The 25,293-nt window shown below is 52.6% G+C and overlaps 1 protein-coding gene across 2 annotated transcripts in view; it reads right to left on the reverse strand.

Moving 5' to 3' along the window:
- Nucleotides 1-4,467: 4,467 nt before the first annotated feature.
- The window catches only part of ZCCHC24 (zinc finger CCHC-type containing 24), a 67,946-nt gene continuing 47,120 nt past the window's right edge, over nucleotides 4,468-25,293 (reverse strand). Inside the window, exons 3-4 of one of the 2 annotated variants that reach the window (XM_014837251.3) lie at nucleotides 16,371-16,535; nucleotides 4,468-8,623 (exon numbers count right to left, since the gene is read on the reverse strand). In XM_014837251.3, coding sequence (XP_014692737.1) covers nucleotides 8,510-8,623; nucleotides 16,371-16,535 — 279 coding nt within the window. In that variant the 3' untranslated portion in view covers nucleotides 4,468-8,509. Of the gene's footprint in view, nucleotides 8,624-13,993; nucleotides 14,177-16,370; nucleotides 16,536-25,293 lie in introns of those variants that run through there. The other variant, XM_044761108.2, reaches the window with a different exon arrangement.

Raw genomic sequence — 25,293 nt, forward strand, 5'->3', positions numbered from 1 at the left:
GAACTGGGCCTGGGTTCTGGCTTCCACATAGGCCTGCAATAACCACCGTGGGGCCTGCACTGGATAGTTACCAGCTCTGAGCTGCTGCGGGAAGGTTGACAGGCCGGGCCTGGGCAGGTGTGAGGGGCCCAGGGCAGTGGAAGGGGCTGAGGGAAGCCAGCCAGCTGCCTGGCTGTCAGGGAGGGTGGCACAGCTGCAGGAGGTGGGGGTTAGGCCCCTGGACCTGACATAGCCCTGGGGGTGAGGGGTGGCAAGTGGCTCCAGGAGTGTGCCCAGTCTCCTCTTGCTAGCTATATGATCTTGGACAAGTCACTCAACTTCCCTGAACTTCAGCTTCCCCATCTGTGAAATGGTACTCACCTTAGCACCTGCCTCCTGGGGTTATTGCAAGGATCAAACGTGATGATGCAGGTAAACCAGGTAGCCCAATGGCAGGCATGCCGGAGGTCTCAATGGATGCTGGCTGGATCTTGTTTACTCATTTATTCCACACTTAACACTACCATGTGCCGGGCCACACTGGCACTGGAGATGCATAGATAAAGCCCAAGCAGCCCCCCTGGAGGACTGTGGAGGGTGCTGGGTGTGTGTGAACATGTGTCCGGGGACCCCCGCAACTTTGCTGGGGTGCACCTCTTTGGCCTGGCTCCCCTGCCAGCTCCTCTCCTGCCGAGGAGTGGAACACACACAGAAGGAGAGTTGAGTACATGGACGCCCCAGGGTTCCGTCTCCCCACTTCAGCCATAGTCATCATTTCACCAGTCTCCTTTCAACAACCCTCCACCCTATATTCTGGATTGTTTGAAAATAAAGCCCAGGGACCATCTGACTTCACCCATGTAGACTCCAGCATCTGATAGACGAGGACAGTTTGACGCAACCTCAATGCTATCATCACAGCTGACAAAACATGAGTTCTCTCAACTGTGTGAGACACGAAGATAGATTGTTCTCACTGAGTTGAGCCAAGGGTTGGGGCTTGGCTTCTCTCACCCACCTGAGGGTTCTGGGGTCCCCAGCTCCTGGTGAGGGACTCATGGGCTGTGGGAAAGAGACAGGCAGATAGATTCACATGAATTCTATTACCTTCTGGGTCAGAGTTTCCTCCTCCCTGAAAGGGGCCCTGGGCTAAGAGGGGTTAGGGAGGAGGGCTGGCCTGGGGGCTCGGGCTTATGGACACAGGCTGCCCAGTGCTCCCCATCCGCAGGGGACTCCCAATGGACTGCAGCTGTGAGTGTGTGTGTGTGTGAATGCGTGTTAGTATACGCAAATAGGTATGCGAATGTGAGTGTGAGTGTGTGAGTTGGGGGGTGGGGTAAGCAAAGGGCCTCTAACATCTCTGGATAAATGTTGGTGGGTGTTGTTTAGAGAGTCCTTTGTGCCCAAGGACAGGCTGTTCCTGGCTCCGGCCAGAGCTCTGGGGAACAACCAGACACCTGACTCATGAGCCTTCCCCCAGCCCACTGCCCTCCTTCGTCTCAGCTCCTCCTGCCTCTTCTTCCCTCCTAAACACCATGGGGGAGCCAGGCCAGGGGGCAGCTCAGGGTGGCATTTGGATGCGTGACCCTAGGTTTCCCAGTCTGTAGGGAGCTGGGGTCAGGATGTCTGAGGGCAAGCGGGGGCCTGTCTCCCCTGCTCATCCAGCTCTGAGCACTGGAGCTAGCCCTGAGGAAATGCACATGGTTTGCTGAAGGCCTGAATGGTCTCGTGGAAATTCACTCAGAGCCTCTCATCAGGATCAGAAACAGCATAGAGTGCGTAGGTCAGAGGGTGCAGTGGAGGACCCTGTTTGTGAGTCTTGGGCATCAGGGCCTTCTCTGGTCCTCAGTTTCCCCACCTGCCATATTGACATATTCCCTGCCTTGGCTCCTGCCCTGTTAGGAGGATGCATGAGGCCTGAGAGACTGGAGAGATGTGGGCTTGTTGCCAGGACCCAGTGCAGAACCCCGATGGTTGCCTGGGCCCAGACTCCTGGTGTGAGGAACTGTGACATCGCAGTTGGGCCCAGTGGGAAGAGAAGCAGCCATCACGGAGCATCTGCCACATGCAGAACTGGGCAGGGTCTACTGGAGCCTGCAAGTGCGTCCTGAATGCCCCCAACTCACAGACAAGGACTCAGAGGCTCCACATCACACACTCTGAGAGGGGGCTCTGGGCTCCCAGCGCTTCTGGTGCCGGTGGGAGAGGGAGGGCTGGTTGAACACCTGAGCCCTCTCTACCCCCAGGCCCAGGGCACTGGCCTGGCCTCCCTTCCCTGCGTCTGCAGCAGGCACTGAGAGGGCTCCTTACATGAAGGCCTTTGGGGGTTGGAGTTACCTGCCCTTGAGACCACCTCAGCCGTGGGGCCCTCACTCCTTGCCCTACCTTTGTAACTGTGGGTGCAGCTTGCTGCCTGGGGCTGAGCCTCAACTCTGTCTCTGCAACACTGCACTGAGGGGTGAGAACTCGTGGTTCAGATCCTGGCTCTGCCACCTGCTCACTGGGTGACCTCAAGTAAGCTCTTCCCCACTGGGGCCTCAACTTTGGCCCAGACAGAAACAAGGCGGGGTCAGGGAGGGCGTCAGCTTTGAAGGGAGGCAGGGGTGTGCCCAGAGTTGGGCTGTCCTCTCTGGGTCCCCCAACGCCCCTTTCTGCGGTGGACTCTGCTCTCTCCCAGGCTCTCAGCAGCCAGCTGCCTCTGGATGTGGACACTGAGTTCAACCGGAAGTCCTTCCTGTCCAGGGGAATTACTGGTTTCCACGGTTCAGGAGATGTCGAAACGCAAGCTGTGTTTGCCTTGGGTTTGTTTTCTTTGCATGGAAAACAAAACAAAACAGACACATGGGGCATGCGCATTGACACACAAGGACGGATAACGAGCGTTAACCTTGAAGCCTCAGCCCCCGGACACAGTGGGCACTTAGTGAGTGCCTGTGGCTGAGCAGATGGATTCGAGGCACTTTGGTTGGAAGCCTGGCTCCCCTTTGACGACTTCTGTGATCTCTGGCAAGGCATTTCTCCCTGAGCCACACAATGGGAGCAAGGGATCCACATCCCCTGGGCCCTCCTGGGTGCCGAGCCCTGTGCTGGGTCTTGTGTTCACTGGGCTGTCTCATTCACACAGTCTCCCCATGGATATTGGCTGGACTGGCACCTGCCTGCATTCAGGCTGACTCTGGCCCTGCCTGCCATTTCACATACCCTGAGGGCAGGCCCCCAGATGTGAGTTCTCACTTTGTGCCACTAAGCAGGAAAAGGCTTGGTGGCTTCCAGGATTCACTGTGTACCCGAAATGAGACGAAGGATCCTGCTTCTGGAGTTGGCGGGGGGGGGGGGTTCTCTGTTCTCACCTGTCCTCCATGCACCCCCACCATGGTCCTTGATCCAAAGGACTCGTTTTGTTTTCTTTGCTCCATACACTCTTGAGGCAAGGGCCAGCCCACAGATGTATGATCTGACCTATGTACCATTTGAACATTTAGTAAACAAGTTCCCAAAATTTAAAAATTGGCAATTTCCCCAAAACAACCTGAATTTCTAGTTTTCCTGTCTCCCAACCCCACACCATCCACGCAGTGTATTTTTAGATAGCAGCAGTTGGCTGGAGCTGAGAATGGGATGCCCTCCAGTGGGGATGGAGCCCCCCGCCCACTGGCCTCACTAACATCATCATCAGCCCCATAGGACCATGAGGGACCATTTCAAAGCCTGGCGCTTCACCTTGCACATTGGCCTGGTCTAGAGGCTTTAAGAAGCTGGTGAGGACACAGCCAGCCAATTTCTTAAGTGTCTCTGGGGTGGGATCAAGGCTTGGGTGTTTTTAAACCACCAACAGGTGATTCCGGTGGGCAGCAAGATTGAGGATGACTAGAGCACTGATCCTGGCCTTCTGAAGGGCCCTGTCTTCAGGCGGCTTCTTAAGGCTGGCTTTGCGGTGGCTCCCCATCTGTGGCCCTCAGCAAGAGCCTCACTTGTGACAGCCCAGCCGTGTCCTGGCCTTGCTCAGAGGAAAGATCCTCTGTTTCCTCTCCTGGGGACTTCCCAGGAGGCCTTGGAGACTTCACTTGGCTCATTGTGTGACACCCAGCGTCTGAGGCCCAAATCCCAGTCTTGGCAAGAGGGCCAAGTACAAGCAGCAGCGGCGAGGCCCCAGGCTGCTGTCTCTAAGGAAGATTCTCTCCTATATATGGTCACCCAGGAGTCCCATTGCTGAGCTAACGTGTGACCTAATGTGCTGACAATCTTGCCCCGTCTGGGGCCCGACTTGGGGAGGGCCTTCCCCGTGGAGAAAGTGTCTGCTTGGGGGAAGAGGGGCTGGAAGGAGGGAAATGAGTGGCATGGAGGCACGGCAAGGACAAGATTATCCAGACATGGGAGAGCAGAAGGGCAGCCTGAAGTCCCTCCCACCCTGCTCAGCCTCACACGGCTGCAAGACCGTCTGGCTCCCCACTGACGCCTTGTGTAAACAAGGAAACCCATGAGCCTCTCTTGCTTTTAAAAGGCCTTTTAATACAGCATAAAAAGCTATATTTCTATAGGCAAGCCGTATACAGATTCTCCAGGAATAAGGCACACAACGGAATGCCATCCCGAGGACAGCCCTTTTGGGAGGTTGGGAACCTTCGCCACACACCCTCCAAGTGGGGCCCACGGGTTCTGTTTGTCTTTTTAGCTGGACACACACGTATTAACAGAGACAGACATGGACAGGGTCACCATACGGGAGTGGAGGAGGTCGAACGGTGTGGTTGGCAACAGAGAACAATGAGCCTGCTGCCACCAGCCCCAGGGGCCGGCTCGGCCTCCTCCCTAAAGGCCCCAACGCCTCCCCAACTTCAGAGTTAGCTGGGCTGGGCTACAATGTAGTGATGTTGGAGTAAATATTTGTTTAGAGTGCATTCAAGTCTATTAGATGTCAGAGGGCAGGTGGAAGGTCTCTGGCTGACATAGCCAAGTTCAAAGAGCATGGGGACCAGAGGCATGGCTCAGATGGCAAAGCTCCAAAGAGGCGTGGAGAAGTCGGCCTCCTGCCTCCTCTTCCCTTCTTGGGCCCTGCTGATCGAGAGCCCTCCACCAGAATAAGGAGGCCATCTTTGGAGCTGGCCGGCCATAGAGGGGCTGGTTAGTTATCTGCTTCTTCTTCCCCTGGCCCACTCCCCACCCCCTTACAAAATTAATAACAATAACAAGATAATAATAAGAAGGTGTGAGAGAATGCATTACAATGCTGTGCTGGTTATCCTCAGCTGAAGAGGCTCAAAGGAGTCACCATTCCCTTCTTCACTAATCTAACAATAGCTTCCCTTAAAAAAGGCAATACTTTCCAAAATACACATATGTATAAATACAGGAAAGGAACATAAGTCTAAGCACTTGAATAATATGCTGGCTACTTAATACTGATATTTTCATCCAAGGAAACAACAATATGGCTTAAAGAATTGCAAAGATTTTTTTTCCTCATCAGAATTATGTACCAACTTCATATAATATTCTATGTAGACAATATTTCCTTCTTAATGTAGTTGAGTTGCATACTTTTTACAGACCAAAGCATAGTAAAAAATCAAACCAAAAAAACAAAAGAACAGGAAAAAGAGAAAAATTCTCACCATAAATATTTTCTTGTAGCTCAACCAAAAGGTTTGCAAAATACTTCCAGAAATCTTCGTTTGACATTCTATTGCCCTCCTGAAAGTTCTGACGTTTAGAAAATGCCTCTCTGTGTGTCTTTTAATCTCAAAAATTGAGCAAGTATATTTTTCTTTTCTTTTTCTTTTTTTAAAAAAAGGCCTTCAAATATATACAGACAAAAATCACTGTGAAGATTTTTCGGGAGAAGATAACAAATTCAGTGTTGTGAGAAAAATTGGTAACCAGGCAGAAATTTTAACATCTATGACTTTTTTTCAAAATACACACACAGTATTTTTCTTTTTTTAAAAAAGGAATTCTGTGTCAAGTATAACTCAAAATAAATACAAATTCACAAGTAGAACTATTGAATACTTCATACGGGGTAAACATCATTATCTCCCAACTAGATCGCTAGATCCACTAGCTGCAAGCGATTGTCCCTTTTGAACGTACTAAAACCACACGCCTTCCTGTCCCCTGGGCTCCCAGGCCCTCTGAGCACTTAATCCTCACCGTACCCAGCCTGGGCAGCAGTGGCTCCTGCTGACCACAGAGAGGCCCCAAATTCAGCCAGAACAGTGCAGGAGTGGGGCGTGCGGAGGGGCTGCCTCCTGCAGGAGGGCCAGCCCTCATGGTGGCCAGCTCTGCACAGATGGCAGGGGCAATGGCTGCCAGCTGGACAAGCCCACTGAAAAGGTCATTTTGGGGTGATATCCTATCTCCTGTTGGCCTGTGGAAGCCTCCTCTCTCCAGCAGGCTGGAGCCTGGGCTCTTATTAGGGTATGGGCTTCCTCCACTATTGCAGCACAGTTGGCAGGCTCCAGGCGTCCTGGGGCCAGGGTCTCCCTGTGGGGCCAGGACCCTGAAAGGGTTGGGGCCTGATCCTTGGAGCAGAGACAAGCGCACTGCACACCACTGCGAACATTATCTTTAGCAGTGCACTGGGATGACTGACAGTAACAGCTTCTCCTCGGGGACAGAGAGCCTTGGGCCAGGGCAACTCCAGCTCACCTTGACACTGTGGAGAGAGCAGGGAGCAGCTGGGAGGGATTCCTCAGTGGCGTTCCCAGTGGGCGGTGAGGGCGTTCAGTTGGTTGCCCAGCATTCTGCCCCTGTGGGCAGAGGGAGGCAGCTAGAGGGCTCAGGCTGGAGCAAACGCACTTTTTTTTAAGTGCTCAGAGAGCATAGCCCCCTGAAATCTACTCTGCAGCTCCGTGGCTGCAAATCCACTCACTCCATCTTTTTGCCTCGCTCCCTGGACCCCTGGCTATAACACTTCACTGTAATTCCTCAGTTGTACACAGCATTTTCATTTGAAAATACAAGGCGACTGGGCACCAGTTGGGTGTCCTTGAGCCACGGTAAACACTGAATTTCAGGCCCATTTCGTGGTCTGGTTTTTTTTTTTTCCTCAGAGGCATAATGTTGAAGCAAAATTAAGTGACCCAGTCCTGACAGCCGGCTCTCTCTCCCTAAGAGGAAGGATGATAAGACGATAATAATGGGGCTCTCCAAGGGGAGAGAGGAGGGAGGGGAGCACGAGCAGTACTGCTAGCCAGGACAGTGTCTCCCTGGCCAATGCGACATGCAAGAGACCTCCCTGCTCCCTCAGGAGGTAGGAAATCATTGTTCTCGTTTTACAAACGAGGGGTTCTGTAGCTTGTCTCAGGGTTGCCCTGTGTGAGAAGGGGCAATCCTTGTCCATTTTTGCAGGGGTGAGGGACAACATGCAGGGCTAGGACAGCAGGGGGCCTCAGGGGAGGACTGGCATTCCTCAGCTTGAACTCTTGGGTTACCAACTGGTGGGTGACGGTGTGGAGTACGGGCCCTGGTGAAATTCTCGAAATGAAGCTCTCTGCTCCAGGAGGTGGCACCCAGCTAGGCTGAATCCGAGCACATCAGAACTGGAACAGGCCTCTCTCTGCTCCCTAGTGGCACTCTCTCACTTAACTAGTGGGGAAACTGAGGCCTGGAGATGGAAAGTCCTTCCCAGGGCTCCATACCATCTCAGTGGCGGGGCCAGCTTCTGAACCTAGGTCTCCAGACCGCCAGGCCTGTGTCCTTCCTGACAGAGTGGCTTCCCTGCTGGGCCCCACAACCTTAATCAGGGGGTGGACCAGCATGGGAGGAGGGGAGGGAGAGGAAAGGGAACAGGGCTGACAAAATCCAAGCAAGTGGGGAACACGTGTGGTGGTGGGTGGGGGAGACATTGCCTAATGTGCCCCAGGTCACACCTTGGTGCACTGTCCAACATTCAATGCCTCCCTGTCCCTGGCCTCTGGGTCTATGGGATGAGGGGGAATGCAACACCCATGTGCAATGCCAGTGATGTCAGAGATGGTCAAGTTTGGGGCTCAAAGTGGGCAAGGGACAGAGATGCCCACTCCCTGGCAGCTGCTAGAATAGGTGTCAACTCACCATGATTGCTGACTTAGGACAGACAAATAGGGCTTTCTGAGAGTGGCTCTGCACACAGGGTAAACTGGAAGGCTCTGGGTGGAAGGCAGCCTGGCTGGTCTTGGGGAGACGGTCCCTTGCAGGCTTCGGGATTCACAGTAAATTTAGTGCACTTGTGGCCAATACAAGGCTGCTCACCCCAAAGGATGTCTCAGAGGGGAAGAGAGCCTGCAGGGGACAGGACAGATCTGTGCACTGACCTCTGCTCACCCCTGTCCCCTCCACACAGACCTGCTCTCTGCAGGGGTAGCTATATCAGTAACACTGTTTGTCAACACACATGAGACAAGAACCTAAGATCCCCCTGCCCAGACCCGTAGGTCTGCAAGGACACCCCCCCTGTACAGGGGGACATGCAGCAACACGGAGAAACACAGGGGAGGTGGCATCTTCTCTGGCTGGCAGGAGGGCGGCTTCGGGCGTGGCCAGATCCAGGTCATTGCACTCGGCGGCAGTAGTAGCCGAGAACCTTACACTTCTCGCAGAGGTGCTGGGGGTGCTCCTTGCTCTGGTCAGATACATCCAGGCCGTCAGGCTTCTCCAGGGGTCTCTGCAGAGAGCAAGGAGGAAGATGGCCCGGGCAGGGTGGGGGGAAAGACAGAAACAGAGAGAGTGAGACAGATGCAGAAACAGGCACAGAGAGAGAGAGAATGTGAGACACACAGGAGGAGCGAGACAGATACACAGGGAGAGGCCCAGAGAGAGGGCTGTAGTCACCAAGGTTGTTTCCCAAGGCGCCTACGGCCCTTCCTGCCTCTCTCCTGTTGTAGGTTGGTGTCCCAGAGGCACAGACTGAGCCCTAGGCTGGGGCCAGGGCTGTGGGAGAGGGTCCTGTACCCAGAGTCCTGGGTCTAGATGCCACTTTGCCCTCCTCCTGTACTCTCTGAGCAGCCACCACCTGAAGCTCACAAAAGCCAAGGACAGAGGCAGGACAGGGGTGCACAGACATTATCTAAGTGAGGAAACCAAGGCAGAGAGCAATGGAGAACCAAGCCCATCTCTCCTGATTCCCAGCACCCAGCACTTCTTCCCTGGCCTCTTGTCACCCCAAAGCCTGCTCCTGCGGCCTCAGGACTCAAGGAGAGCTCAATCTGGATGTAATCACGGCCCTTCAGGCTTGGGGTAAGCGAGCCCGTAGCTCCACAAGGTCAGTAGCTGGTGTTCTGACTCACTCCTCTTCCCAGGGCCTTGCACAGTGCTTGCCCTGTTTGGTGAGTGGCTGGATGAGCAGAACTTCACTGTTTCCTAACTGGGAAACTGAGGCCCAGAGAAAGCAGGTGACTTGCCACACTTACGATGCTACTCACTCACTGTGTGACCTCAGAGAGGCTCAGTTTCCACATCTGTAAAGTGGGCCATCATCACACCTCATTTGTAGGGCACTGGGAGGATTCAGATGTCTGGATGTTTGTAAACTGCGCAGTGTTAGGCACACATAAGCATACTGCTATCACATAGGGAGCTTCCCAGCTCCCTCTTGCCCTCTCGGCTCTCAAAAGCCAGCAAGGACTTCTCCTGGGAACTTTATGGAGGCTATTATGCACACCTCCTAAGGCAGACAATTTCTTGGCTGGCAGTCACAGCCCCAACCCAGAACACCTGCCTACAGAAGGGTCCCCTGCACAGACTTGGGGGGGACTCAAAGGAAGCTGGTCAGGGCCAGCTGAGAGCCACATGCTGAGGAGAGGGCTCAGGAACTGCAGGCTGCTGTGGGGCACGGGAACCTCAGTGCCAGTGACCGTGACCAGAATGGTCCAGGAAGGAAGCTGAGAGTGAGCACTGCCCCCGCCAAACCACGAATGGATCAAAAGTTGAGCACTGGCTTCTTTGCCCACATATGCAGTGCCTGGCCTCAAGGTGACACTCAGAGCAGTTGAGGAATGGAAGAGTCGGGGACTCTAGAGATGAGCTTAGGGACTGTAGGTAGGCAGGGTTCTGATGCAGGGTCATAAAGCCCATCCAAGCACCTCCAGGCCTAGAGCCACACAGGGAAGGCCTGGGAAAAGGACAGGAACCTTGGCCTTGTCTCAAGTGGCTTTCAGATGACCTGTTTTCCTGACCAGGGGAGCAGAGACAGAGTTTGGCTTTATGTCAGCCCTGGGCTTGAACACCAGCTCTGTGACCTTGGGCAAGCCACATGACCTCCGATCTTCCATCTCTCCATCTATAAAAGGGGATGTTGATAACATTTTTTTCTCAGGAGATTATTGTCACAACTCAATGAGGAGCATGAATGGAAACAGCATAGCATATAGAAGCTGTTCATGCTGTTCATTATTATTATTACTATTATTATTCGTGGGAAGGAGACACCAGCTGGGAAAGGATCACTAAAAGCTGAAGCCAGGATTCCAAGCTGGAAGGCCTACGAAGGTTATATCCAGGGCTCTCCCAGACAACCTGATGGACACCTACAGCAACTGGGGCATCACCCGCATGCCCAGGGCTGGAGAGCTCCCTGTTTGCGGAGCTCACTAACTCAGCTCATTGCGTGTGCTGTGAGAAAGGCTGCCCAATCTTGAGCTGGAATCTGGGTCCACGTACCCTCATCCTAGTGATCCCAGCCATGCAGGGGCCACACAGACTCTGCTCAATTGCACAGGACTGTCTGATGTGGATAGTTCTGAAGTCTCCCCTCCCCCAGACCAAACCCAGCCTGGGTTCCAGCTCCCCTCCCCAACTCTTCGTGCTGACCAGGGCCTCCTCCCTGAACCGGTCTTCTGAGACTCTAGAGAGGCCCAAGTCAGCAGGCCTGACGCCACCCCTGCTCCCCATGGTTTACACTTGACAAAGCACTGCCACATAAATCATACCACCTAACCTCACAACTTTCTGTGAGGGGCACATCGCTAGCTACCTTACAGATGAGGAAACTGAGGCTCCAAAACATTAAGGGTCTTGCCCAGGGGCCTGCAGCTTCACCTGTCTGCTGAGGGCTGTCGGGTAAGACTTTTCTCCTCTAGAATCTCAACTTGCCCTTCTGTAACCTGGGTAGGAGGTATGTGTGATGTATGTGTGATGCTGTATGTGTGATGGAGAGAGAAACAAATGAGATGACCGTCTTAAATACTGTATAACCATAGAGAGCTCTGTGAGACTTACAATCGCTGTGTGACGTTTAGCAAGTCACTTTATCCTCTCTGTGCCTCAATTTTCTCCACCGTAAAATGGGGCTAATAATCAACGACTTGATAGGATGGTTGTGCAGAGTAAATGAGTTAATATATGTAAAGTTATTAGAACAGGGCCTGGCGTATAAAGAGCAAAGGGACCAGTATTGATATCATGTGCTACTACTTATATTATTATGCAGGGCCGGGAGAAGGCTGGGAGCAGGGAAACCAGCTGAGTCCCTGTGGAAACGCCCTTGCAACATCCTCGCCATCCCCTCTCCTTGGCTGAGACCCTAGCAGTGCCCCTTCCCTCCAGGCTCCTGGCTCAGCCCTGCCCAGCCACTGGGTGGAGGAGCTGGGGAAGCTGTCAAGACGATGCCCCTCTGTGGAGGGAAAACATTCAGCAGCTGGGATTGATGACCCCAGGTCTGTCCCCACTCCCCGCAGTGAGGCAAAGCCCATTAGTGTTTTCTTCGAATGGTGGGCAGGGCCAGCAGCGGGGAGCCACAGCTGGAGCCTGTCGGGGAAACAGATGTGGCAAATGAGGGAGGAGAGGGGATGGATACCACACAGGTCAGAGCCCAGGGGGCAGGAGAAAAAAAGCAGCCCCTCCCCGCCCTGGGGTGCTGGGGGGTGGGGACTTCATGCCCCTCCTCTTAGCTCTTCAAAGTCTCCTGACTGCTGGGAAGTGGAGTTGGGGCAGCCACCTCACCCCTCCTGCCCAGCGTGCAACCTCCCTAGGGGAGAAGAGCCACATGAGAGAAGCATACCAGCCCATGAGAGGAGACTAAGGGGCTGGGTGGTAGGAGAATGGGCCTGGCATCGTGCAAGGGGCACAGTGAGGAGCTCTGCCCTGCTGGATGCTATGGCAAGGGGCAGGGGCTGAGGAGGCTGGAGCCACAGCTGGGAGTCAGGTCCCACCAACTTCGGGTGCGTGGGCTGCGCCCTGCCTCTCCGCGTAGATCACAGAGGGGTGCGAGTCATAAGGACTGAGGCTCCCAGACCCCCAGCACAGACCGAGGCACCCACACTTCTGAACCCCTGCAGGAACTGGCCCTTCTCCTCTCCAGCCAGCCACCCTGACCTGCCCTCCCTGCTCCTTGCCTCCCTCCTAGTCCATTCATCTGCCCCTCCAGGTTCTGCATTTTCCACCGGACCCAAATTTGCCTCCCTCCTAGTCCATTCATCTGCCCCTCCAGGTTCTGCATTTTCCACCGGACCCAAATTTGATCCTCTTCACGAATCCCAGCTTCTCTACTGGACTTGGTTAAGTCACTTACACTCCTTGCCTCAGTTTCCTCCTCTGTAAAATGGAAGACAATGGAGTTGACCTCATGGGGTGGCTGAGAGGACAACAGGTATAAAGCGCTTAAAGGAGTGTCGGTCACTGCAAGCTGCCGTTATAATTTTTCCAATTCAGCCCTCTCTGGTCACTAAGATCCACCCATGGCCCCACCTGGTCTCCCACGCTGGGAGCACGGCTGAGCACTTTGAGCCTGAGCCTGCCTGGCCTCAGAGCCCAGCTCCCAACAGTTCAATAGACTGTCTCCACACACAGGTGCAAGTTCAACTCTGAGGCACCACTTCTCACCTGGGACCCTGGAGAGGCCATGTGGCTTCTCAGGACTGTGTTTTCCCTCCTTGTGAAACGGGGATAAACAGAACACCCAGTTTGAGGGCAGAGCACACATGAATGGTGTGCAGGGGCTCAGCAAACAGCACATAGAGGGTGATTCGGGCCAAGGTTCTCTGAATGCCAGTTGCTAACCCTGTCTGACCGAATCCTGTCTCTCTAGTTGGAGAAGAGGTTCCTGGAAGGCTTGGCAGCCCCTGACCTTCGTCTTTCTTCAGTGCCTGCACAGATCTGGCTCACAAGGAGCCCTCTACAAAGCGTGTCCAGTAAGAGAAAGAATGAGCTCTCTGAAGGGCACCTGCCATGCCCCAGGGCCCCTGGGAGAGCGGAGTTCAACCCCAAAGGTTGTGTACCAACAGTCAGACACAGCGCGAAAGGTATTTCTGGATGGGGGTCCCAGACCTTCTCAGGAATTGCCTGGAAGACTTCAGGAACAAGGATGCTGTGTCTCTTTTAGACTGCCCATCCCTGGCCCCACTCTCCGGACATGCTCCTAAAACACTATGTGAATGTCATGTGCCCTGTGCCCACCCACCAGGTCATCAGGCCTGTCTCGGCACTACTGGGCTTCAGTCTCTCCCTCAGCGCCATTAGGTTGTGGGCCAGGACCCTCCACTAAAGACATACTCGTCCACTGGGCCGCCATAGCCAGTTTCGAGTCTATTTGCCTGTGTATGACAGTGTCGGTGATGGGAACCATGGGAATCCTTGGGAGCAGAGCGAGGAGAGTCTACAAACAAAGGGAATGGAGGCCAGCACAAGGGTCATAAAATTACAAAATGTCTCAACCACGAGAGTCCTCTGGGACGGCTCTAGTCACTCCTAGTAGGATAGAGACCAAATTCTGTGGTCTCTGAGCTGGCCCTCCCTCTACACTCTGCTTCACCCCTGAGCTCCTCCAGTGCTCTGTGCTGGGTCCTGTCCTACCCACTTCACCTGCTATTCCCTCACCAGAAGTGTACTCTCCCCTCTCTGCCACTCCCACCCAGCCCCCTTAGTATGACCCGCCACTCCCCACTCAGCTTGACCTCACTGCCTCAGGGGAACCTTCCTTAAGAGCTCCCAAAGCCCACCTCCCCCACCCCTCTTGCCTCCCTTTCCCTCCTCCTTTCTCTGCCCCTGCTCCTGCCATCCTTCTTGGTGACACCCTACACAGGGAAGACTTGCCCCACCCTGGCTCCTCAGGGCCTTGATTACCTCATCAGCAGAGACCTTCTCTCCCAATGCCCCCCTGGCCATACCCTGGACTTGGTCTTCTTCAGAAGTCTGCTCTCTGTCCAGCTCATTGGCTCCACAGTGCACCCAGTCTTGGCCCCAGCTCTCCATCAGGGCCCTTCTGGCTTCCCTTCCCAGCCACCTAGCAGACATCCCAGGGTCACGCATTGTCATCACACTTTTCCAAACATGCCCAACTCTTCGATCTCTTTTCCTCTGAAACACTCTTTCAGCAAACCTCTGCCCCTGTACCCCTGTCCTCTGTCTCTGGCCTGCACCTGCCCAGTGAACCCTGCTGGAGCGAGACAGAACTAGACTGACAGCTTTGGTTACAGCTATGATCTCAACATCCCCTGGGCCTGGGATACTGCGTGGCAGTCCAGCCAGGTTTCTCTGGTAGGCCTACTTCCTCGCTTGTCCTTCCTCAAGCCCGCCACACCCCACCTCACCCTCACTTTTAGCTGAAAACCTCGTGCCCCACTTCACTGAGAATTAGCGTTGGAAGTGAAGTTCCTCTTCTCTGCACCATCAAACCCACCAACCTCCCTAGTTAGCCCCACCTCTCTCCCTCCTGTGCTCACCATAAGGTGTCCCCCTCTTGTCCCTGGATCATCAGCCTTTTGCTTTCTTCTAGATCATTCTCATTTGCCTGTAATATGCTCCAGGCTCTCTCATCTCCATGACACCCATCTCAATGCCACCTTCCCTACTCCAGCTACTGTCCCATTTCTCTGCTTCTTTCCACAATCAAATCCCCTTGAGCAGACGATGAAGATATTCCCTCTGCAGCCTGGACCAACAAACCTCCCCCCTCTTGGATGACAGGTCCACTGTGAACTGTCACCTCCACTTCACCCTATGTGGTTCTCAAACCTTGGCCATAGTTCAACAAGTTCTCCATGTAAAAGTGATGTCCCACAAAGTTTGAGGACTACTTCCTAATCTCAGGGGCACTTCTCCATGGTCAGTATACCTGACACCTTAGCACCAGCCACCACCTGTCCCCTCGAACAGTGCTCCACACTGTTGGGTTCTCCTTCTCCTCACTGGATCCTTCTCCTCCATCTGACCACCCAGGGCTGGGATTCCCCAACACCTGGTCTGGGGAACCCCTTCTCTACTTTGTCTACATTCTGCAGGAAATCCCATCCAGTCCCTAAATATCTTCAGGCCAATGACACCAGTTAGGTAAGAGCCACATTCACTTCTCACCTGAGCTTCAGAATAACAAATCCAACTGCCTTTTCGACATCTCGACTTGGATTTTCACGAACATCTCAAATGTAACACACGTATCAGAGAACTTCTGCTTTTTCTGCGACACCTGTGTCCCACCACCCCCTGCCCCAGCCCAGGCTACCCACTTCAGGAACAAACACCTTGATCCACTCAGGGGCTCAAGCCCAAAGTGTGACTTGTCTCCTGGATTCCTGCCCCTCCCTCACCTTCCACATCCAATCTGGGGACACTTTGGGTTGGACCTGGGGCCAGATCCACCTCCTTAGTTCAGATCTCTTCCAGCTCACACGGGACTTTGGCCATGGCTTTCCCACTGGTCTCCCCACTTTCAGTCTCCCAGCCCCACCAAAACTAATCTCCACACACAACCAGAGTAGTCATCTCAAAATGAAGCTGAAAGCCCTGTGGCTCAGGGGTTTCCTCGTGTGGCCCCTAAGGCTCTGGTGGGTGCCCCATTTAACTTTCATGCCATTCCTCTTCCTCCACATTCCTGCTCCTTCACTGAGCTTTGGGCCTTGAGCACCCCAAATCCTTACAGCCTCAAGGCATCTGCACCTGCTGTACCCTCTTCTTAGGAAGGCCATCCCTTCAATTACAACAGGTCTAGCTTCCTCCTCTCCTTCAGGTCCCAGAGTCAATGTGGCCTCCTCTTTGCAGCCTGCAGTGAGTAGGTCCTCCCTGGGTTGAGCGGCCTCAATCCCTTTGCACCTGGGCAGGCCCACATGTGCCTTGGCCACCAACCCCTTGCACAGGGCCTGCACAGTAGCTGCCCCGTATTCATGAGCCAATAGGACGAATAAATGCATGAAATGCATGTTTTCTACAGCATCCTGCTGCCTTTGTACCCCTGTTTGGCTCACAACAGCAACCCCAGTTCATTAGTTTTAAAATTCACCTGGGGTCTCAGGGTCTTGGTACAGCTGCTCCTTTAGCCTTCTTCCCTTCCCCCGCTTCACATGAGCCGAAGAAAGGGCCAACTTGGATCTGGCCTCATCCTCACCTTGTGCCACAATAAGGGAAAAAGGCAGCCTCCCTCAGTCCCTCAGAGAACTGCCCCCTACACAAACACACACTGCTGCCCCAGCCCGCCCACTCACCTGCTTGTGTGGGTACACGTTGATGTGGCACTTGATGCACTCCTGTCCCATGTTGGCCCAGGAGTTCCCACTCATCCATTTTCTCTTGCACTTGGGACACTTGTATTCGCCGAAGCAGCGCTTTTTGCCCTGGTAAGGGGTCAGACCCTCGCCTTTGGGGCGTGCCTAGAGGGTAGGAAGCAAACACAAAGGACTGGGATCCACCAGGCCAAAAGGATGCCCCCACAGGGTCCCCACGGTCTCCCTCTTCAGTCTTCAAACCCTGCGTCCCCGTGCACAGGCACCTTTTGTCCCCAATCCAGAGAACACACAGGAACCCCAAGGCTGGGAGACCTGCACAGGGGACAGAGAACAGGTGGTGCACATCATTTTTAGATTTAAGGGATCAAAGTACTGGATGGTGGCTAGAAATCATTTCTTGAACTGAGACGTCATAAGAAGGCAGCTGGTGGTCGCGTGGACCTACACACAGTTGATCTTTAGGCCACAGGGTGGTGCAGTTTAAATGGGCATGGAAGAGGCAACCTGTGCAACCTGGTCTGCGGGGACAGGTGCCCCTCCTCAGCCCTGCTCCCAGCCACCCGCTCCCCTACCTGGAGGCAATCAATTCCTTTAGACTACCCCAGAGATGGCTTGGCATATATAAACATAGGCAACGTATACATATGTACACCACATTCTTTCTTCTCCATCGCTCATAGACAAACAGATTATACATTTGGTTCTGCATCTTCCCTTTTCCACTTAATAATATATCTTGGACATATTATTATCATTATTATAAGATGTATGTAATAATATATCTTTTCCCCACATCATACAAAGAGAGGTACTGTATTCTGTGTAACAGTTGCAGGGTCCATGCAAGTTCCACCATGTTTGCTAGTCACTATTATAGAACACCTGGGTTGTTTCCACTGTTCCACTCTTACAAACAATGCTACGATGAATAACTTTTGCATATATATATCATCTTGCACACGTGAGAGTACATTTGTGAGATAAATTCCTGGAAATGAAACTGCTGAGCCAATGGGTATGCGCACTTTTAATTTTTAAAGATAATGACAAATTACCACTCCCCCCCCCCCCGCCAATGCAGGTGTACCAACTTAAAATCCCATATCCTCAACGGCAGGGTTTCCATCACTGCCAATCAGAGGCAGAAAATCTGAGTGGCGTTGACATGTACGTCTTGTAACAGGAGCGAGAGAGAATTTTCCCATGCATTTGAGAACCATTTGTGTTTCCTTTGTGAACTGTTAGTTCATATCCTTTGTGATTTTTTTCCGGGGTTTGGTATTTTTCGTGCTGACTTGTGACTGTACTTTATACATTAAAGAAACTAGCTCTCTCCTACATGGTGTTTTTCTTTAAACAGACTTATTGAGATATAATTCACATACTCTAGATTTTACTGATTGAAGGCATACAGTTCAATGTTTTTAGTATATTCACAGAGTTATACAATCGTCACTACAATCTAATTTTAGAACATTTTTGTCACTCCCCAAAAGAATCCCTGTACCCATTAAGGGTCACTCCCTATCCTATGCTCCCTCACCCTACTCAGCCCTAGGCAACCACTAATCTACTGTCTGTCTCTATCGATGTCCCTATTCTAGATATTTCACGTAAGTGGAATCACACAACAATTGTCCTCTTGTGTCTGACTTCTTTCATTTAGAACAATGTTTGTAAGATTCATCCACATTGTGGCAGGCATCAGTACTTCATTCCTTCTTGTTCTGAATAATATTCCACTGTATAGTCATGCCATGTTTTATTTACTCATTCATCAGACAACAGACATTTGAGTTGTTTCTAATTTTTGGCTATTACGAATAATGCTGCAATGAACATTCATGCTGCATAGCATTTTATAATTTGAATTAGTTGCTCCAGTATTTGAAAATGGGAGATTTCACATAGAAGTTTGACCACATTGGTCCAGAATTCTTGCCGACAACTATCAGCTGAGGTCGAGGAGTGGTTGCCACATCAAAGCAACTGCACATGTATACTCCACGTCAACTATCCCTGCATTTATGTCACCTACTTGGCACTGGCAGGCTTTGAGTTGGACACAGGCTTAAACACAGGTTCTACACGGTGACTTCTCAAAGTGCAGTTCCTAGACTGGCATCAGCAGTGTGACCTGGGAGCTTATTAGAAATGCAGAATCTCAGGCCCCACTTTAGATCTACCGAATCAGAATCTGTATTTTAACAAAAGCTCCAGGGAATTCCTATGCCATTGAGTTGAAGCAGCACTGGGCTATGAGATGATCGGTTTCCACAGCAACGTTTCCCTGGGTAATTGCCCATTTATGATGTTGTACATCATGGTTAAGAGCACAGACTCTGGATCCAAATCCTAGCTCTGTGATATCCTGGGCAAGTTACTTCACAAGGATAACGACAGGAAATATCATACAAGATGTTCTGAGGATTAAATGAAATGATACATGGAAAACACTTAGAATAGTGCCTGGCACATCAAAGTAAAATAGGAGTATTCACTATTATTACTATTTACTAATGTAGAACAATAGTGGGATATAAGATGATAATTTCTTCCTTAGGTAATCATGTCTCTTTTTCCTAGGAGCCATTACCGCCACTTGATAACAGCCTACTAGAATTTCAGGAAAGCACTAAAAAGTGTGTAAATTAAAAAAAAACCTCAAGTGTGTACGTACTGAGTGTGTAAATTTAAACTTAGAAAGTGACAGAAACACTGCCCTGATTTCTTGGGCCCACTGCTTAATATCTTTTGGATCCTTATTGGCCTTCCTGGCAGCTGAGATATCCTGGGGAGAAGGTTCAGTCTGAGCTGAGGCAAGGCTGGTTCTCAGCACTGGTCAGGTCTGAGAGAGAGGCTAGCTATGCCCAGGAGAGCACTCAGCACGCAGTCAAAGCCCAGGGTCCAGTCAATTTGCAGTAGAGGGGCCAAGTTATGTCTCTGAAGGCACTGTGAGCTCTGTTGGTGTCAAGTTAGTGGGTATGCAACAAGCCCTCTAACTTCTTTTGGTGTCAGTTTTTCCACCTGGTGCCTGGTACCCACAGCTTCTAAGTAACCCCAGCTTCTACAGCTTCCTTCTTCAGTAATCCTGAAATCAAGTACTCATTCCCCTATGTCCCTGTTCTTAAAGGCATCTACATTTTAAGGGAGGATAAGAGACAGGCACGGGGTGCCTCACCAATGGTAGAATTTGAGACTCCTTGATCAAAGGGGGAAATGTGGGGGCCATCATCAGCCAGGTCCACTCTGGGGTCTAGTTCTGCAGGCCTCTTGGTTTCAAGACTGACAGGACCTGGCACCTGGCCTCACACAGCTAGGACAAGGGGCAGGGGTCAAGGTATCAGAGGGTGAAGGCATCCCAGGGGCACTCTGCAGAGCAAAGGGTGAGGACTGGAGCAGGACTAACAATTTGGTTCCCAAAGGCTCTCTGTTTCAGAAATGAACAGGAAGGAAGCCCACACAAATAAAGAAGATATGGAGTGTGCAGCAAAGGGAGAAGCAGGAAGATGAGAGAGGAGAGCGAGGGAGTGAGTCGGGAAGCATCACCACACCACGTAATCAGGAAATCAGCTGTTCTGGAGCCGTCCATCACAGCTGGGGGCTCAGGCCTCCCAAGGACCAGCAGTCCTCAGCACACCATTCCCACACTACTGTCAAACCAGACACTGGGAGCACCCAGCTCTGACACCCCAGTGCACGGGACGTGTCTCAGATCATAGACTTCAGGACCAGATGATGTGCTTGCATTCTGCTCTACCTGTGACTTTCTAGGGGACTCTCAGCAAGTTACTCCATCTCTCTGTGCCTCAGTTTCCTCAACTGGAAACTGGGGATGATGATAAAGGGCCCGCTTCCTGGGCTCCTGGAAGGGTGTGATGCATTCATGCACATGAAGGTCTTAGCTCAGTGGCTTGACTGCAAGTGCTTGCAAGTACTCAGTAACCACAGCAATTTCAGTATGATTCTCTCCTAAGGCACTTACAGAGAGACGGGGGAGAGGTGTTCTGGGTGATGCAGAGACTAGGGCTGAGACTAATGGGCGTAAATTACAAGAAGAAAAGTTCCAAAGATGGGAGGGAGGCCTGGGTAGAGCGTGGGCTTGATCTCCCTGGGTTGTGGGGGAGGTGGCAAAAAACGAACAGTATAAGGTATCTTTACCTTCTGAAATTCTCAGGGAGGAGCCGAGAAAGACAGAGGAAGGTTATGGAAGCTCTGAAGATGCTGGCAGAGGACAAAGGGAAGAGAGAAGAGAACAGACATTTATGAAGCACCGCCTGTGTGCTAGGCTTTTTGCTCAGGGCTCCACAGCCTGCCAGGCCCCATTCAACCCTTCTCACAACCCTGCGGGGCAGGGAATGTCATCAACCTACTTAACAGATAGTGCAACTGAGGCACAGGGAAGAGGCAGGACTTTCCAAAGAGTTTCCAGCATGTGAGGGGCAGGAGGCTAGGTTCAGCAGGCTTGTCTACAAGGTAACACTTGGCTCATCTTTTCTGTCTGTCACTCCCAAGTGTGTCCCCACCATGAGGCCTCAGCCTGTAGTCAGCAGGAGAAATCCCCTGGCCCCCAGAGCCTCCAGCTCAGCCCAGCCCAGTGTCAGGCCTTAGCATTGCCCTCCTGTGGGTCAGAGGGGAGAAATGGCCTGTGGGGCAGCGGGGAAGAGGCAGTGGATGGAGGGGTAGACAGGCCAGTGGGCAGCTCTCGGCAGTGGTGAGCCACTTCCTGGAAGGGCTCAGTCTCAACATTGTTTACGCTTACAGACAAGGCAGGGCCAAAGGGAGCAGGAATTTTTGAGGAACAAAGGCTTTTTACCCTGTGCCTCCTCTCAGAAAGGCCTGGCCTCTCCTCATAAACCTCAGCATGAAACAGACAGTTGCTGCCACATGTTCGGCAGGGGCAGCTACCTGCCCCAACTGGGAAGGACACCAGGCCTGACCAGGCTTCCTGACCCTGGCCCCTGCCACATACCCCTCTGGGGATCACATCCGCCAGGAGCCTGGGCAAAGCTCACTGGGGCTCAGAAACCACCCCTTGTAGTACAGAAAGGACCTCTGGGAACCAGAAAGGCAAGGAAACTTGCTCAAGGCCACATAGCAAATCAAAGACAGAGATGGGAGGAGGGCTTGGGTCCTCTGATCTCCAAATGAACGCTAGAATTGCTGTGGAGGGCAGCCTGGGAAGTGTGAGGTGGTAGCTGGCATGGGGGTGGGAAGGAGGACCTGTGTTGGGAACAGGGAGGGCAAAAGCTGAGTGGGGGTAGGAGGAGCCATCCAGGCAAGCTAGTAGCTTGGGAAGAGCTGCAGATGATGCTGACACTATCTGGACACTTCTTGTGAATGACTCAGTGTTTTCTTCCCATCAGCTCATGAGATTTCTTGTGGTTGGCCAGTAGGTAGTGAGCTCCCTGTCACCGGGGTATATAAGCAGAGGCTGGGTAAACAACTATCAGGGAGACGGCCAAGGGGACTTTTGACTTGGTCAGGCAGTTGGACCAGGTAACACTGAGGGGACTTCCAATTCTGTAATCCTCCCAGCTCTCATCGCTGGTGAAGGCCAACTGGGCAGTGTAGAGATGGAGCACTCTCAGCTGCTGTTAGGGGCGGGGGATGAACAGCTATATTTTCTATTGTATTCCTATAGCATAACTTGCCATTAAGCCTGCAAATAAAAAATGTCTATTCCTTCCCCCCAGCAAATCTATTTCTGGGTGACTGTCCTAAGGAAATGATCAGAGATGTGGACCAAAGGGGTGTTCGAGGATGCTCATGTCACATTGGTTATGACAATGAAGAACTGGAACAAGCTAACCATTCAACACCAAGCTTTCATTCCCTAAATGATGTTACACCCATTGCATGAATGACAATGAAGCCATTAAATATTTATGAGGATTTTTTTGCAGGGTTTGGGAAAACGCTTATAAAGCAGCATAAGCGATCGAATACAGACTACTCCCAGAGTAAAAGTGTAAAAAGGAAAAATGTGCAAGAAAAGGGCCAGCAGAAAATCAACCAGAAGGGTTCAGAGGTTGCCTCTTGGAGAGAGGACCATTATGTTATTGCTGCTTCTTATGCTCTGTTCTAATTAATGAATTGTCTTTAACGAGTAGATTTGATTTTGATGGAGGTGATGATGATTCATTTGCCATCTCCCTGGCCTGCAGGACCCCCCTGCCCACGAATCAGCACCCTGAGCTTTCCCAGAGGGGTGGGAACCCAATGGAGATGGCAGCTTTCTCCATATTTGTCCCCACTTTGCCCCTGCAGGTGTGGACACGGGGCCTGGGTGCCAGGCACTAGCCAACCTCTGGCTGCAGGTTCTGCTCCTGTCCATGGAGTTTCCCTGCCCCCAGACATGGTGCAGACTTCCCACCTCCTGAATCCCATCTGCTCCCTCGATTCTGAGGAAAGTCAGAAGTGTACATACCTGTCACATGACACAAGAGCCTGGCTGGTCACTTGGTCCATCAATTTCCCTGCCCCTGCTTCCTGAAGGCCCACCAGGAGTGAGTCAGCTTTAGGATGAAGCTTGCTCTTCTCTTGGCCCATTTTAGACTATGAGTCCCTTTTGTAAGGAAGTGACATTGTAGCCTTCGGTAGCTTGATGCAAGCATCCCAGGGAGCCGGGGCCTGGGAGGAGGCAGTGGAGTGAGGGTGCTGAGGGCCTGTGGCTGTGCCCTGCACGTCATGACACGTGCCAGTTCTGCCTCAGGACGCACAGCCTCTGTTCTCTGGATTCCGCGTTCCGGTTGTAGGTCCAGCTGTGGGCCTCACACCCAGCCCTGGCTGCGCCACCTCTGCCTGCCCAGGAGAACAGCCTGTGCCTGGCCAAACTCTAGGGTAGGGTAATAGCCACACTCATTAGGCATCTAGTCAAGGCCAGGCCCTCCTTGTAGCCTTATGAGCTAAGAATGATTAGTCCCAGGTTTCTGATGAGAACACCAAGGCATGATGAGGTTAAGTAACTTGCCCAAGGCTACAGTGCCAGCAAGTGATGGAGTCCAGATTTGAGCCCAGGCTATCTGACTTAAGCCACTCTCTCAATTGCCCTGTAGTGTGCCAGGATCACATAAAGAGGAACCCACCAAGCCAGGACGGCAAGAAACTGGAATGCGGTGTTACAGGTCAAGGGTCCTGGCATGCTGGATGGCCCTGGAGGCATCCCTTCCCCTCTTGGGCCTCAGTTTCCCCAACTCCAGAATGAGGGTGAGACCAACTGCTTGGCAGGGTCACTTTCCTCCCCGAGGCCCATAACTCAGTGTGTGTCTGCTGCCCTGTCCCCTATGGAGCACTAGGCTAGCCCCACAGTGCATCCAGCTGAGAGGAAATGGCTGAAGCCAGGAGGAGCAGGGGGAGGAAATAGGGAACAGATGGGTTCCTTGCCGGCTCCCTGTTCCACCCGGTCTGTGTGCTCTCTTGCAGCTGGGCCACTGAGGTGGTCCTGGCCTCGCACTGAGAGAGGAAGAGCCCTGGATCTCAGGAGTTTCTATGCCCTTTCCACAGACGAAGACAGGGAGGCTGAGGGGTGGGGGTGAGTGGCCCATGGGCCGAGGACTCTTTGTGCAGACTTGCTGGCCCTTCCTGGACAGTCCAAGAGGGTTTTGGGAACTCTTTCTGGTGGCTGAGGCCCTCTCTGGGGGAGGCAGTGCCCCTGTCCCAGAAGCCTCCTCTCTTAGCCCCCTTTTCTCGGGCCCACAGGTGCCTCTCTGCCCTCCCTGCTGTCCTCCAGCTTGGAGCCTGGGCCAGTGGGGCATGAACAGGGGCTGCCATCAGAGGCCCAGGTTTGGGCCCGCTTCTCCCATGCCCATCTTGGAGCCTCAGTTTTGTCATCTGCCACGTGAGGGGGCTGCTCTGGAGCAGCTGGGACACTGAGATTTAATGACTACCTACCACGTGGCAGCCACTTTCCAGCCTGTCACTCCACAGCCACTCCATTTGACAGGAGAGCAAACTGAGGCCCAGACAGGCCAAGCAACCTGTGCAGGGTCCCATTGCTATGGAGCCAAGACTTGAACCCGATCTGCCAGCTCCAAAGTGGCACTTACCACCTCAGTTACAGCCTTTCCATGAAATGGTTGTCAGAAAATTAGAGAACAAGCCTTCCCTTAGGAACACGACCCCAGCTCTGACCTCCAACCCCTGGCCACCCCCTCGATTATTCAAATAACATTTATTGAGTATTCACCCTGCACCAGGCTCTGTGGAACATTCCAGGAATATGGAAATAAACAAGACAGATGAGGAATGCTCTCACAGTCTGGGGCCTTCCAAATGAGTCAGCCCTGTGGACCTTGTACCAACCATGCCCATGCCAGTCACAGACACCCTTGGCCACAGACTTCTAGGCTCAAGCCCAAGTCAGACTCCCACCTGTAGAAACACTCCTGGACCCATGTCCTCAGACAGAAGCCACTCTTCAGCCAGTCCTCATAGGTGACAGGCATGGGACAAATGCATGAGGCATGAAATCATCTCTAATTGATGCAACAGCCCCACAGAATCAGCGCTCTTGATCCTAATGACAGATGAAGAAACTGAGGCTTTGGATGGAGACAGTGACTTGTCTGAAGTCACATAATTAGTAAGCAATGGGGCAAATTACTGAGCTTAAGTCTGTCCAGTGCTGAGACCCATGTTCTTCCTTCCTCTGTGCTCTGTGACACTGCTTTAGGGGCCCTCCACAGAACCCCTCACACTCAAGTGTCCATACACACAGCCTGGGGAGGATGGTCCAGGCAGCTGCAGGCTCCACAGAGGCCCAGAGGAAGCAGGCGATCAGAGGGCCAGGTGGGCTGGGCTGTGCAGCCTGCGGGATGCTGGGAGGAGGAAGGAGGCTGCAGGAGGCCACCCTGGGTTTCCTCTGGAGCTTCAAGGGCCCCCTTGTCTGAGCACAGGCATC

This window comes from Equus asinus, chromosome 2 (genome assembly GCF_041296235.1).
Source record: "Equus asinus isolate D_3611 breed Donkey chromosome 2, EquAss-T2T_v2, whole genome shotgun sequence".
Lineage (NCBI taxonomy): Eukaryota > Metazoa > Chordata > Mammalia > Perissodactyla > Equidae > Equus > Equus asinus.